Genomic DNA, 16,084 nt, shown 5'->3' on the forward strand with positions numbered 1-16,084 from the left:
ACACCTAAGGAAACTATAAATAATCAGTTCTTAATTCTTTCCAATTCTTAAAAACTAATACTAGTTCTAAAACATTATGCTATATAAACAATCAAGGAGGAGTAAAAAAAAAAGGACTAAAGGAACACACAATTATTTCCTAAAAACAGCACTCCTGCTGCATTCTTTTATAATGGCCATATAGTAAAATCCTATTAAAAATCTAGTAAATGTTTAAAATTAGGATGAAAATTCCATATTTATAGCATTTCTACCTCTCTAAATACATCTATTAAACCAAGTGAAAAGTTAGTAACCCATCTATTTTCTAAAAAAGTTATAAGAAGTTGTAAATAACTGGTATTAATTCTGTGAAGTTTTTCTTTCTTCTTTATCCCTTCCTTTTTTTTTTTTTTTTGGTGTTGTTGTTACTTGATTTTTGTTTTTTAATAGAAGCCTAAACAGGAACACACCTTGATCAGTCTTCAGTGTGTGGGACTATACTCTTTGTTAATCATGTCTATGGGTTATCAATATGATTTTGTGGAGACTGAAGTACCATACCAACGTCTTAAAATAACCAATTTTCTCCACCAGAAAATGTGTTTTAAAATGCCAAACTCTTCTTCCTCTCTTCAATATTACTACTCAGACATTATTTTTCAGTAGTTCAGCTAGTAGAAAACAAAAGCTCTAATCTCAAGAACCCACATTAGAAAAACCTCATAGCAAAACAGATTTGAAGTTGTCAGTAACCAAGACACTATAAACCCAGTATTGTAGAGACTACTGGTCTTTCCAGGGAAGAAATTCTTAACCTGGTAATGAATGCTAGTTAATGGTGACTCTTCATAATATATTTTATGATGCAAATTAAAAAAAATAATCCTTGTATCTGAAATTAATAGTCTCTGTATCACATCAGTTAAGGTCCATTCCAAAGACAAAACTACACCAGCTATTTTAATAGAGAGGATGTAATATGACGAATTGTTAGGAAAGTAAAAGAACTGCTAAATAGATAAATGACAAGGCAAGAGGAGACTGGCTTTCATATATTTGTCAGCAAAATAATGAAAGTAGTAGTAATAATAAATACTATTATAATCTGATGTTTAAAAACTAACTGGATCTAAAAAAGAAAACTCCACAAAATTCTATACTCTAAAACTAGTTCTCTTTTCCTGGGAAGGAAATATTTTTAAAATCAAATCACTAAATGTAAATCTAAATGTTAAAATAAGTTAATGTGCCACATTTTTATTATGCATACTAACTACATGTAAACATCTGCTGGCACATTATTTTCCTTTCAAAATTTACCCAGAAGAAACCCAAACAAAAGAAAACAAAAAAACCGCAGTCATTATTTTCAATTGCTTCATATAATTTTGATAGCTACTTTAATACAACCAGCGTGAAATGAAAGTTGCCAAGTGCTCAGATAAATCAAGCTAGGAACACAATTAAAAAAAAAAAAACAAGCAACTAAAGGGATAGAATTATCTACTTCAGCTATCTCCAATACAAAGATTATCTAGATGAATAGCTGTCTTCCTCTTCATTCTGTTATCTTAAGCATAAGCATTCTGGTTTGTCAATCTAAAGTCTCAGGTTTTCATGCATGATTTTTCTATAATAGAAAAATACTAAGAGCAAACAAAATAAGTAAAAAGACAAACAAGTTTTAAAAAACCTGAAAAACAAAATAGAACAACTAAAGAAAACATCTGATGTGCTAAATAAACTGTAGCTTTTATTTTCCTTTGAATAGAATACCTCTGGCACATTGAAACTTTAGACTTAATCATCCTGCCAAGGCTGTGCGTTTCTTACTATCCACCATGAAAATACCAGATCATAGAGTTTACAATATGATCTGCAGAATATTTTATTTGCCTAAAATTCAGCAAGTTATACTTTCGTCTGTGCTGAAAAATCACAATTTACATTTTTCTTTAGATAAGCTAGGAGTGCCTCATTACAAGTGGTGTCATGTAGATCAGGATCTTTCTAGCAGTCAAAGAAAGAAAAGGCTGAGAGACCTAGAGCTACTTCTTTCTTGCTTTAACTTCTGAAGTTTTGAACTTATTTTTCTCCAAAACATGCAATAATATTTAACATTTGCACTTAATACGCCTGGTGATAGAAAGGAATTAGATTTCAACAAAATTAAGACGTTTGAAGCAAGTTAACTTTAACAATTAAAAAATTTAAATTCATCCAGGTTGGAACTACCCTTAAGGCTACAGATACTGGCTTCCTGTCACAGAAGTGATGTTTTTAGTCTGTAATCACAGTATTAATGGACATTTTGTGATTCAGTAATGTTAAAATTTAGAAAAAATAAAATTAAAAGAATATTTTTTAAAAGGTCATTCTATTTTGTGAAAATAATGTTAAGAGGGCAAAAAAACCCCACAAAACTCTACCTTCTAAAGTTGAGATCAGAACATGCTATTTGAACATGAAATTAAAATAAAACCAAAAGGACGAAATGCAAGGAGGAAAAGAGAAGGAAATAAGGACTTTGAAAATCTGTTTATTCAATAATTGTTTATGGAGTTTCTACCATGTGTTAAGCTCTGATGATTTAAAAGATGAATAAAATACCCTTGGAAGCTCAAAGTTTATGTGGGGCTGTCAGATACAAATTATTATAATACAAAATGATAAGTATGTACTAGTTACTGTAGAAACACTGAATTGAATTCCTAATTCCTACTTCTGTGCTGGTGACATCCGAACCAGGACTTGAAAGAAAAATCTGTACTTTCTTTCAAGGAGAGAGACAGGTTATTGCAGGCAGAGAAAATCAGATATCTGTGAGATATGCAAAAGGGCAAAGCATATTTGGACTGTGAGCCTGGAGTTTAGGAAGAAGGAAAAAAGATAAACATAGGTAATAAAAAGTAAGCTTTACACACGCAACTTTTAGAAAATCACCATTTACTGGAAAAAGAATAAGAAAACTCTTGGCTGGCACTGTGTGGCTGAATTGGTATTTTTAAATGGTTTAACCCATGTCCCGCTGGAAAATGCTTTCTCACTCCACCTTTTATACATCACCACTGTCTAAGAGGCTCTGAGAAAGGCAGAATATAACATAATGACATGAGGCAGACTAACTGGGTTTTAAATCCTAGCTCAGTCAGACTGTGTATCTTTAGGCAAATTAACCTCTCATGCCTCATTTTTAAAATGTAAATAATACTGTAATTCGCTGAATCTAAGACCACTGATTATAAAATACACCATTATTTTATATAACAGTAGATAAAAATGTTATCAATTAAACTTTGACATGCAATTAAAGTTTTAAAAACTCATCTTGATTAGAGATATTAAAAATGGTGGGGGGGAAGAAGAGGGGAGGATGAAATCTGGTAATTGTATCTACCTCATAGACTGGTTGTAAAGACAAAATGAGTTAAAAGATGTAAAACCTTTAGTAGAGAGCACCTGGCATATAATAAAGTGCTCACTGATAGCATGTAGTTTTGCCAAGGCTTACTTCCTGTAGTGTGTAATGTTTTACTTTCTGTAGTTTGTAAAGCAAGAGATACTGAATATGTGTATTCCAAATGCATTCAGTCTACCTTGCCTGAGGCAAACTCATAAGCATGCATTGAAGATTTTAATATATAGCCTAAACCTCTATATCTAGTATAAGATCCTTTCTTATTCTAAAGATTTATGATACTATGATTCAAGCGTATGGTTATCCTTGTGTGAAAGGCACTGCATCTGACTCAGTTTCACACTGCCAAAGCATGAGGTTGGCTAAAAAGTGCCTGGTACGATCGTTATTTTTCCCAGTCCCTGGCTCAAGTTCTTGACATTCAGTATGGGCATGTACACACACCAGGTGTACTGCTTCACACTCAAGACACTGAAGCACCTACGAAAGCTGATGACTAGCTTCTGGAGGAGGCTTTATAAACAATCCCAGATTGCTACACTGACTCATAAGGTTCCATCTGACTTCTATTTTCCCTGCTGATGAGAGAATTTGAAAGGATGAAACATATAATCTAAATACAATAATTAGGGTCCAAGCTTATCAAAAGATAAAAGCACAGTTTTAAAAAGGGAGGTGAGGGGCACTAGATGTTTACATTTAGGACCATAGCATCACAGTTATAAAATTTATCTCCACTACCACATACATAAAATTGAGTTAGATTACTGTCGTCTTATAGCAAAATAGTATAAAATGATAGCAGTCAGAAAATTTTTTAAAAATTACCACAAATTAATGCATCAAATTGCTAGCTTTATTTTGTATATGAAAGTGTTGGACTTCTGTTACAGCAACTGCAGATGAAACAAAGTCTTACCAGGTCATGTGGCGGTGATCTATAGGAGGCTGGAGGAGAAAGGCCAAAAGGGTATAAATAATTTATCTTTTTCAATCGATTTAGTGTATTTATATAAAGGGCTATTCATCCAGTACAGTACTGGAGTATAAGAATTTTAATTCTCAAGCACTGCAGAAACAAAACAGCAGAATTGATCAAAATGTCCTTCACTTTGAAAGATTCCCTAAAATGAGAAGAGTTTAGATTCCAGTGGCCCCTTTACTGGATATTTTGCCAAAGTAGGTGTGAAGTTAAACGGGAAATGCGTTAAATGCGCACCTGTTACACATTACATCTTGACCAATTAATCTCACAATCACCAAGAGCTGTCCAGATAATGGCTTCGATAATACTAAGAGCCACAAATAAAAGATCCTATCGTTATTAATTTCCCTCAGCCTGTCAAACTCTAAACTAGTAACATTTTTACAGAGAAAATGAAGAGAAAAATCAATCAACAAGGACAAGTAAATGCCCCTTGATGACTGAAGAATAATTCGTTCTCAAACAAGGAGGTTATATTTCCTTTTCCTCTTTACACCAGTCTCAAAACCCACACCGAAGACCTCCTCTCAAACTGCTTCCAACTTGTTTTCATTGCCCAACTCAACTCCTGTCAACCTGTAACTTCTTTTCAAATATCTGCCCCAATGGCTTTACTTTGTAAAAAGTGTGCAACCAGAACGCTTTAAACGTTTCTGAATCACAAAGCCTGGGTAACACCTCCTCCACTTGGCCAAGAGCATCTTTTGCCAGCTGTCACCCGGCGGCAAAGGAAAATGGGGCGGCCCATGCCGCTGTCAAACAGCTTGGCCCCGCTGTTCCAGGGCAGAGGCCGGATAAAACAAAGGCTAAAGAGTTGAACCCCTAGGGCGCAGAACGGGCGACACTACTTGGGGGCGGAGGTGCCCCCTTGCAGGGCGGCCTTGGCCTTCACGCGCCCGGGGCTGGCCCCCGAGGGCCGCCTGCACGCGAGACCCGGGCCTGGCGCGTCTCCCCCGGCGCAGCCCGCGCAGGAGCCGGGACCCCAGCAGCCACTGGGCCAGGCCCGGGTAAGCGCCCCCGTCCCCAGCGCAGGCTGCTCGGGGGGCGCAGGACCATGGGCTCTCGACCCGTGGCCACCTGTACTGGGGTCCGCTCGGTCGGTCGGGGGCGCCTGGCCCGCCGCCCGGGCCACCTGGGGGCACCTCCCCCGCGGGCTGGACGCGCCGGCGGGCGGCCGCGTGAGCGTGGGCGTGTGTCGGGCGAGGGGGACTGCCTCCAGCCTCCGCGTCGCCTCCTCCCCCAGCCGGCCCGGGCAGGGGGAGGGCCCGCTCACCTCGGTAGCGGCGGGAGGCGAGGTGACACAGTGCGAGCAGCAGCACGGCCACCAGCGCCAGCACCTTAGCGCTCCTCACGCTGAAGTAGTGGTTGATCTCCCGCTTGCCCAGGTTGTAGGCCAGAGCCGCCATCTTGGTTCCTCCATGACAACAGCGCGCGGCGGAGCGGGGAAGGGGCGCCGCACAGGGGCAGCACTGGAGCTGCCGCCGCCGCAGCCAGGCGAGGAGCGGCCGCCAGCCCCCGCGGCCGCCACTCGCGCCGCCCGCCGGGGAGCCTGACCCCGCGGTGCCCCCGGCCTCTACCTGCCCCTCCTCGGCCGCGACCGCCTCAGCGGCCTCCCCCCAGCCCCGCCGCCGCTGCTCCGCCGTGCCGTTTCCCCAGGCGCCCTGGACGCCTGTCTCCTCCCCTTCCTCCTCCTCCCCTTTAGCCTCCTGCCTTAATAGCGGCTGCGCCTGCGAGGGGGGTCCGGATGCCCGGTGCTCCGGGGTCACGGGCCCCAGACGGACCTCTGGGGTCACCGGGTCACGGGCTGCGGCGGGCGGCGGTGGCGGCAGAGACATGGGGATGTGAGGAGAGGGGAGCAGGGTTCCACCCCGACCTGAACGCGAGCCTGGGGCAATTAGCTTACTGGCCGCTACCTGAGCCCAGGTGGGGGCAATAAAAGTACTGTTCCGGAAGACAAGTACACATCACTCCACTCCCTCCTTCCGCAACACACGTTTTCGTGAACTTTCTACTCCCCGAACCTGCCCAGCAGGATGCGAAGACCACCCCAGTGTCACCGAGGCTTATCGTCAGGTTATCTGGTCAGTCTGGCTGCCCCCCATGCTTGCCAGGTGTAGAGACTGCTGGTAGCCTTAGCACCCAACCCACGGGTAAGACCAGTCTTAACTTTTTTTTTTTTTTTTTTTTTTTGCGGTACGCGGGCCCCTCACTGTTGTGGCCCCTCCCGTTGCGGACCACAGGCTCCGAACGCACAGGCCCAGCGGCCATGGCTCACGGGCCCAGCTGCTCCGCGGCATGTGGGATCTTCCCGGACCGGGGCACAAACCTGTGGCCCCTGCATCGGCAGGCGGACTCTCAACCACTGCGCCACCAGGGAAGCCCCAGTCTTAACTGTTAACTCGTTGCTTTGAAGCCCATTTCTCCTGAAACTTGAAAAAAAGTCCTCGGTTTGGCCAGTTCCAGTGGGTGAAACTCTACCAAAGTACAGAGTAGAAGGTACAAAGAGTACAGAGTAGAAGCTTAGCTTAGTGTAGGTGTTGGTGAGAAAAGAACCCCACTCTTAATTTTTGTTTACACAAGGGTTGGCTAGGATGGGCCAAACATGAAAAAGCGTCTCAGGATAGTCATTCCTGCTCCCGAAGTTGGTTAATGTTCCGTGGTTATCAAAACAGGGAGCACTCCTTTGCCTTGGTTAAGAGCTTGTTATTCCCCCATGTTTTGTTTTCTCCTTTTGGTTTCACCTTTGCTGCCTTCCAGGTGGGAGCGGTTATTTGCATTGCTTCCCTTTCTACTTGCCTTGTTTAGAGTGAGTTATTGATTAGTTAGGGTGTTTTCAGGTGTTCTTTGCAACTTTCCCATTTAGCCATTCCTGAACTTGTGTTTATAGGCCCCTCTTAAAATGATAGAATGTAAGATATGAAGGGACTATACAGATCTTGTCATCCCAATTCTTTTCATCTAAGGACTCTTTTTATTATGTTTTTATCCATGGACCCCATATCTTGAAAGATTTTGTCACTTAAATGAAATCACATACATCACTGTCATGGAAGTAATGCTAATAAGCAATAAAGCTAAATAAGTGTACAAACACTAGGCACTGTTCCCTGGAAATGGTCGCTTAATTTTGGCTGTCATTCTTCTGATCCAAGGTTCCACATGCTGGAAGAATTAAATCTGATATTGTAAAAAACAGATAAATAACTCTGCTAACAGTATATGGTCTACCAATCACATCCTAGAAATTTCTATGATGTCATCAACAGCAAATTAGAATTTCTGATCAGCGTATGATAACCAATGTTAGCCTGCAGGGTTGATTTAATGCCTGCCAAAAGTAAAGAAACTTGACATTTTATTTAATTGCAATTTCCAGAAGGCTTTCTGAAATGTTGTAAATAGCTTGTGGACCTCCTTCCTTCCCACTAGTTTAAAGCTAATCCCTCTCCTCTGCTCTGAATCTCTTTCTGTCCCCCTTTCTTGGGGGTGTTGATGACTCCATCAGTTATCCCTATGTCAATCATCCTCTCTCTGTCTTCTTTAAACTTTCCCTTTCTCTTGGATGTTTCCCTTCCACCAATAATTTTATCTTGTTAGTAAAGTTCATCCATGGACTGTGTTTCTGTGTGTTTACCTCTCCATCTCTTTCCTTCTCTTACAAGTTCTAGAAAGAATAGTGTTGTCTTTTCAGCCTTCACTTGTTCCACTTCCATTCTCCCTTCTAAATAACTCTCAAATATGTTGCCTCCTCTCCATTCCCTTGTTGTTGCCTTGGTGAAATCATGATTTCTTGCCTGAATTTTTTTTTTTTTTTTTGCATTACGTGGGCCTCTCACTGCTGTGGCCTCTCCCGTTGCGGAACACAGGCTCCGGACGCGCAGGCCCAGCAGCCATGGCTCACGGGCCCAGCTGCTCCGCGGCATGTGGGATCTTCCCGGACCGGGGCACGAACCCGTGTCCCCTGCATCGGCAGGCGGACTCTCAACCACTGCGCCACCAGGGAAGCCCTTGCCTGAATTTTTTATCCCTTAAATTCATCTTCCTCATGTTTGTCTCAAAAATTCAATCTTACAGCTCCCTGCCATTCTCTAACCAGACGGAACTTTCTTAAACTCAAATCTGATGATGCTAAAAACTAGTTAGTGGCTCCATGTTTATTTGTCTATCCCTAAACCGTCCAGAATGTTTAACTAATGCTCAGCAGGTTACGTCAACCCTAATAATCTGATAAAAAGAGAAACCATTTGATAGGAAGTCTTTCAACCATGCATTACTTAAAGCAAAACAAAAATAGACAAAACAAACAAACAAAAAAACCTGACTACACTTTATTCCTTCCCTTCTTTTTTTTTTTTTTAACCAAACATCTATTTCCTATTGTACCACAGGAGGTCATGGGGATAAAGAAGACAGGAAAAAGGACTGAAAAGGACCAGCCAGCACAATAGGAGGAGCTCAGTTTTGAGGTGAGAATCTTTTGGTATAAACTGTTCCTGCTCCACTGTGTTCATTTCATTACTGTTTATACTGATGGGATTTTTAAATTTGGGTATAATTGACATATAACATTACATTAATTTCAGGTGTACAATGTGATTTGATATTTGTATATATTGCAAACGATCACCACAGTAACTCTAGTTAACATTGGTCACCATGCATACATACCTAGTTACAGAATTTTTTTCTTATGATGAGAGCTTTTAAAATCTACCCTCTTAGCAGCTTTTGAATAAGCAATATGGTATAATTAAGTATAGTTCCTTTCTGACTTGAAAAATTCTTCCTCTTCTTTCCCAAAGCTGTCTCTTTCATCTGTGTCCTTGATTGTGTCAATAAGATTTCATTTGAGAACCTGGTATCATAAGTTTCCCTTCTTTATTTCTACTTTCAATTTCTCCCTCTTCATTGTTTGCCCAACACGTAAGCTCAAATGCTTCCCATTTAAAGCACCTTCCTTAATTCACCACACAATCTGTCTTCTCCTTTAACTATCAGACTTCTTGGAGGAACAGTCTGTGCTTACTGTTCCTATTTTTTTGTGTTGTTTTGATTACTTATTGGTTCTTTAAATACTTGAAAACTGACTTCTGCTTCTATTCCGCTACCTAAACCACTGTTTCAAATGTCAACCACATACTAAATTACCATATCCAATGTCTTTATCTTAGCTTTATCCTTCTTGACTGTGCAGCATTGTTGAAATATTTGCTTTCTTAAAATCTTCTCTTTTGACTTCCATACCACTACACCCTCTGGCTCTCTTTTTTTTCTTTCCCATGCATCTCCAAGAAGAGTCCTCTTGCTTTTTCAAACCCTTATATGAAAGTGTTTGCCTGCTTTTCTTCTTGGGAAACCTACACTACAGCTATCACACTGCATCCATGCATGTAACCTGGATTCCTGTTATGTGCTCCAGACCTCTTTCACGTACCTCAGAAACTGCTTCATTGAGTGTCTCATGGTACCTCACACTCAGTGTGTTGGAAACCAGTTTTATTTTCCTTTCAAAACCATTCATCTTGTTATGTTTACCATTTCATTCCTTGCCACCACTATCCTTCAGTTCATTTCTGCTACTCTGACTCATCTTCTTTCTCCTCTGCCATATCTAAAGTATGGGTTTCAGTGGGGAGGTGTGTTCATAAGGTAAGCCAGTGGATAGTGAGAACAAATTACCAAAGCTTCTATTTATAGTTAATTCCTGTTAAAAAATGATTAAAGAAGACATTTTAGGTGATACAAACTTTATTTAACACTTCATGAAGTGGATAGTCTCCTTTCAGAGAACAGTAAAATGGGGTGGAAGCTTTTATAGGGTAAAGAATAAAGAACAAGGAAGAGAAAAACAGAAAATATCTGGTTGGCTGGGGCCACATAGTCAGCCTTGTTTGGGATGAGAAGAAACAAGGAAATAAGGATAGAGCTTAGAGTTGGCTTGCTCTTTGGGGGTTGCCTGACTGGATATACTGCGTTTCTGCTCAAGCAGAGCATTTATAGAGATATGAAAGTTTTCTAAGTTTTGGTTTGCTGACATGGCATGACTCAGCAGGAGCAGATCCATCGTGAGCCCAGCAAGTTATTTCAGCATTCCTAGATACAATAAAATAAGGCTTCATTAATATTTAATATAAGGACCTCCCCTGGTACTCTGACTTGGTCTGTATGTAGAGTCATGTCAAGTGCACTTGAAGAGGAATTCTGAGGGGAGAGTGGGAGTTCACACATGGGGGAGAGAGATGGACAAGAGCTCCCTTATTTGTTGACTTTCAGCATACTGTGCCTATGAGCCTATCAAATGGATTCACAGATTGTATTATCTACTCTTACTCCAACTCACAAAATGGAAAGTGGCTTTAAAAATCCCCATGGGGAATGTGAATTAAAGATGATTCTAACCATATAAGCACTATCAAACAAGAAGAATATACAGCATGGAATCTTCTCCTAAAATAAACTCTTCATCAGCTGCATTACATGGTTAAAAAAAAGAAGTATGTGTATATATCATAATATATACCTGACACAGATTATATACAGCTTATATAACATACAAATATCATACCTGGCATATACATATATGAACAACGTAAATCTGTAATAAATCAGGAAAAATTACAAAATTATCAAGATTATTTGAAATAAGAATTTACATCCACTCATTGTAAACCACGGATCTTGCTTGTAAGTGTATAGTGCTTTGAGATGAGAGTTACTACAGATATGAAGTATCTGTATACCATCAAAATTAACAAGCCATTTATAAATTAAGCATCTGAACATGAATTAAACCTCTCTCTCTTTGAGAGAAAACAAATTTGTGAATATGTATGACTGTTTCAGATTACACGGATCAGTTCATTGGTAGAGCAGTGCATATTTTATAACTAAATAAATATGCTCTAATTTTTAACTGATATGAGTGCACAGTCAAAAGCCTAGAATCACTTAGTGAATAACTGTATTCTGTTCGTTAACTCTTTCCTCAAAACTCTTTCCTTCTGCCCAGAATGCTCTGGTTTAGGCTCCAACCTGATCATTGCAACACATTTCTACTGGCCTCCTTACCTGTAATTTCTCACTTTTTCAATCCCTTTTTAACCAATTGCCTCTAGAATTATTTGTCTAAGGCTTATATTTGATCTTGTCATTTCCCTGCTTGAAAACTTGGTGGTTCTCTATTGCAACAAAATGAATTCCCAGCCTCTTAATACGTGTAAGGTTGTCTGTGATTTGGCCTAAGTCTCCATTTCTTCTCTTTAGTTCTCATTTTATCCAACCATGCTAGAGTACAAGCCAGCAACATTATATAGCTGTTGCTTTTTTTCTTACTATTCCCTTAGCTTGAATACTTTCCCCCCTGTACCTCATATGCTACTTATTTAAAAGCTCTCTTCTTTTTTTCCCCCTCCAGCCTTAATAAGGTATAATTGACAAATAAATTCTTTATAGTGTACAACGTGATGATTTTTCACATATACCCATACTTTGTGAAATGGTTACCACCATCAGAAAAACTTTCTCCTTTAAAGACCTGCTACATTTTGCCTCTTCCATGAACTAAGCCCCATGGCTCCTTGTGGGAATGTAACTCTTTCCCTCCTCTGATTTGTCACAGTACTTTGTTTCTGTCTATGCTAAGTGTGCCTTCAGCACAAGGCAGCACCCAATCAGAACAGATATCTTCCTTCCTTGTGCTTATTGTGTGTATTGGGAAACTATCAGTTCTTTTGGGACATATCCCACTGTGCCTTGTAATCTACTCAGTTATTATGTTTATCTTCCTCTTCTTCATTCCTCTCCCTCCAGATTTTATGCATTGGGGCACAGGGAATTAATACTTTTTATATTATTTGTAGCGAAAACTTGTGAAAGACTTAGAAATAGACCAAGATATTATGGTTGTCTTTGGTGGGAAACTGGGCATTGTCCAGATTATCAGATTCTATCGGGTCTCTGAATCTTTTATTGTCTTTGAGTTATTTTACATTGCTGTAAATTATATAATACTTATAGTAATGCAAATGATTCTTGTCCATAGAAATGCAAATTGTATCTCATTGGGATTCAGTTGATTATTGCTCTATGGATACTGAGCAGTTTTGAAGTTTTACATTTGTTAAGCAAATTTATTTCACCATTCCCAATGCCCGTATATATGTGATTCTTTGAATTCTCCTTTGAACCAATTGTAATATCTTTCTGGTTCCCTCATTAATTAATGAATTAAATAAAAGCTTCGACACATGTTCATTTTATATCTGTATGAAAGTCATGCCATATCCTTTTCTAAAAATTATCTTTTAATACATGAATGTGCCTTGAACTGAATAAATATTAATATTTCTTAAGTTCAGATTAAAAATCATTTAATGAAAAACACTGGAGAAAATTGAGACACTTTTCTTCCTAGAATTTTTAAGATTGTGGGATAGAGAAATATTTTCCAAAGTGAATTTGGCTTGTTTGAACAAGTGAACAATTTCCTCTACAAGACTGAAAAAACGTGTTTTTATTACCATGAATTTGAATATTGGCCTTTGGATTTTTTGATCAAGTATACCCAAAACAAAACAAAACAAAAACCAAATATCTGATTTGTATGTACTCAAATGTCAAAAAAACTGATACCAAAGAGTAAGAAATTATAAAGTATTACTCAGTTATTTTATTATATGCTTTTAGTTTTTAGTTTAGTTTTTTTTTAATCTGGAAGATTTCACCTTAAAACATGATACAGAAATCTCAGTAATCATTTGGAAGTTGTATAAAGTTAAAGTTTATACATGATATTATAGTCTTCAGTATAAGAAACACATCCTGAATTCACAGTCTGTTCACACCTGTCCTTCTTGTCTTCAGATTGGGAAACACTTGGGAGTCAACCTTAGGTCTCCAGTCCTTTCTGTCTAAATTCTCTGCTTATCCCAATTGTATTCTGCTTCTCCCACCTTTTCAGCTTCTCTTCTATGTCCTTTCCTTCTGCTACCAATTGTAGTTTTTCCCAAGTATCTGTACTTTTGAGAAATCTCTTCACTCCCTACCCTCATTCATTTTACTGTTTGGACAAAGGTGAAAGCAGAAGAGATGGGGAAAAAAAGTGGACAGATTAGAGACAGGTTTTAGTAATAAAATGGACAGAATATGCTGATGGAGTTGCATGTGGGAAGATAAGGGAGAAGGAGAATCAAGGGTGACTTCTGTTTCTGGCTTGAGCAACTGGTGGCTTCAGGGACTACTTACTGACATGGGAAAGACTGGAGTGGGGGTAAGCTTGGGAAAGATTATCCTAACAGTTCTTCAGTTTCTTCTTGTTTACATCAAAATATGTTTAAAAATTAAAGCCCAGACAATCTAACACATATTTAATTTTCACATGTGAAATTCTGCCCCACCCTGCCACCCTCAGTACCCTTTCTCCAGGACAGAAAAATTCATCTTCCACTTTAATTCCCAAATTACACATTTTTTTTTTCAGGTGAAATCAACATTTCCTGTCAACAGTTAACAAATCAAGGGGGGAAAGGGATAATAGAGTAGCAATTATTTTGCCCTGGGTCTTCCTCAAGGGCTGAAACACATTCTCCTTTCTGTAGAATAGTTGTTTTAAATTAGCTGGAAATTCACAGTTCACAGCTTTTAAAAAATCCCTTAGGGAAGGCAAATATGAATATCTCCCATTGTTTCTAAGGTGAAGGATGTTAACCATTGATCAGATCAGAGTGGGGCAACTTGAAGGGGAGAAAAAAATTCTAAATGACCTGTCTGGTTTCAGCAGCCCTCTGGCCCAAATGGTACTGACATTTTCATTAAACAGGTTAAGGAAAACAATAGAGGTTAATTGACTTAGTGGTGTTTCAGCTGAAATGGCCAAAACTGCCCAAGGCCTCAGGTAAGTCTAATGTTGTTAGCAGCATCTTGGCCTTCCACTTTATACTCTGTCACCTTTGAACGATCGTAAACAAATTAGGATTGCTTTTTGTATAACACTGTGTAGCTCACAGGGGTGTGTGAAAATGTATTAGGTAATGTCTGTAAAGCACTTTAAATGATTTATTCTTTAGCCAGTTTTTCCTGAGGGATACTTTGTCTCACAGGCTTCTAATTGCCATCTAGCTAGATGATAAAGAGCAATCTTCAACTGAACACTTAGTGGGTTGCAGGAGATGACTCACAGATCTTTTACTCTATGCGCACAGAACATACACTTATATTTCCCATCATGAAATTCTGACTTTCTAACTAGCATATTTTTGGGGGGTGACATTTAGATATCATTTTCGGTTTGCAGAAGTGGCAGGTATAGCTTTGTGGTCATTAATAAAAAGTTTTTACTGCGGGGGTAGAATAATGTAGTAAAAAAAAAGCGTAGGCTTTGAAAGAACATTCGGGGTTTGACACCTGGATCCACCATTTACTAGCTAAATAATGTGGCAAATCATTTCACCTGTTGAACTTCAGCTTTCTTTCTTTTTTTTTTTTTTTTTGCGTTACGCGGGCCTCTCACTGTTGTGGCCTCCCCCGTCGCGGAGCACAGGCTCCAGACACGCAGGCTCAGCGGCCATGGCTCACGGGCCCAGCCACTCTGTGGCATGTGGGATCTTCCCGGACCGGGGCACGAACCTGTGTCCCCTGCGTTGGCAGGCAGACTCTCAACCACTGCGCCACCAGGGAAGCCCCAGCTTTCTTACTTGTAAAATGAGGATAATAAGACCTATCACTCAAGGTTGTTTTTATGACTAAATGAGTAATGTATAGTTTTTTACACTTAGGTGATGCTTAATAAAAGATTCTTTTTTCCTTCGGAGTTCACTGTCACTGGTAAATTCACCAGAAGTTTTCTTAAATTTGCTCTCTACTGGTTAACATGTGTGTCATGGAGACTGGGTGTTTAATTAATAGAAAATAGCCAAGTCAAACATAGATACATTCCTTTAGATAATTAAATAATCCTTGGTTTAGTCTGTTAAACAATACTCTCGTATGATATTGAAATGTCCTGTCATCTACCTTTTGCCTTATTTACAAGTTTTAAATAATTTTGCTTAACAGCCCATTCTTTTGATGGTAAATAATCTCTAGAGATTTATTTATTTGTTTGTTTAAATTTTAAAAAATTTTGGCCCTGTTGGGTCTTCGTTGCGGTGCGTGGGCTTCTCATTGCGGTGGCTTCTCTTGTTGCAGAGCACGGGCTCTAGGTGCACGGGCTTCAGTAGTTGTGGCATGAAGGCTCTAGAGCGCAGGCTCAGTAGTTGTGGCGCACAGGCTTAGTTGCTCCACAGCATGTGGGATCTCCCTGGACCAGGGCTCGAACCCGTGTCTCCTGCATTGGCAGGTGGATTCTTAACCACTGCGCCACCAGGGAAGCCCCTCTAGAGGTTTATTTTTGATCACACACACAAAAGGCTGGTTTCATTATGCTTTGGAGTGATTGTTTACACAGTTCAGCAAAAGTTATTAACCGTCCGGATATGCCTCCTTGAGCATTCAGTACTGAGCAACTGTAGAGCCCAAAGAATTAAATTCTGCTGAGTATTGTCATTAAGAAGTATAAGATTCAATAATTTAAAAGGATCTATTATTTTTTTCTATCCCAAGATTAGGAAACCAAGCCCAAGAAAATCTATGCACCAGGATTTCATCTCATTTCTTATAGATTCTGGTGAACTCCTTTTCACTTCAAGTCCCCAACATGCTGA

General features: G+C 39.7%; 1 protein-coding gene across 2 annotated transcripts in view; it reads right to left on the minus strand.

The window, feature by feature from the left end:
• CASD1 (CAS1 domain containing 1) overlaps positions 1 to 6,004 on the minus strand; it is a 64,124-nt gene extending 58,120 nt beyond the window's left edge. The window contains exon 1 of one of the 2 annotated variants that reach the window (XM_081244294.1): positions 5,659 to 6,004. In XM_081244294.1, the coding sequence (XP_081100420.1) occupies positions 5,659 to 5,791 (133 nt within the window). In that variant the 5' untranslated portion in view covers positions 5,792 to 6,004. Of the gene's footprint in view, positions 1 to 4,319; positions 4,351 to 5,658 lie in introns of those variants that run through there. The other variant, XM_081244295.1, reaches the window with a different exon arrangement.
• Between the last annotated feature and the right edge of the window lie 10,080 nt (positions 6,005 to 16,084).

This window comes from Mesoplodon bidens (assembly GCF_964165515.1).
Source record: "Mesoplodon bidens genome assembly, chromosome: 9".
NCBI classification, from domain to species: Eukaryota; Metazoa; Chordata; class Mammalia; order Artiodactyla; family Ziphiidae; genus Mesoplodon; species Mesoplodon bidens.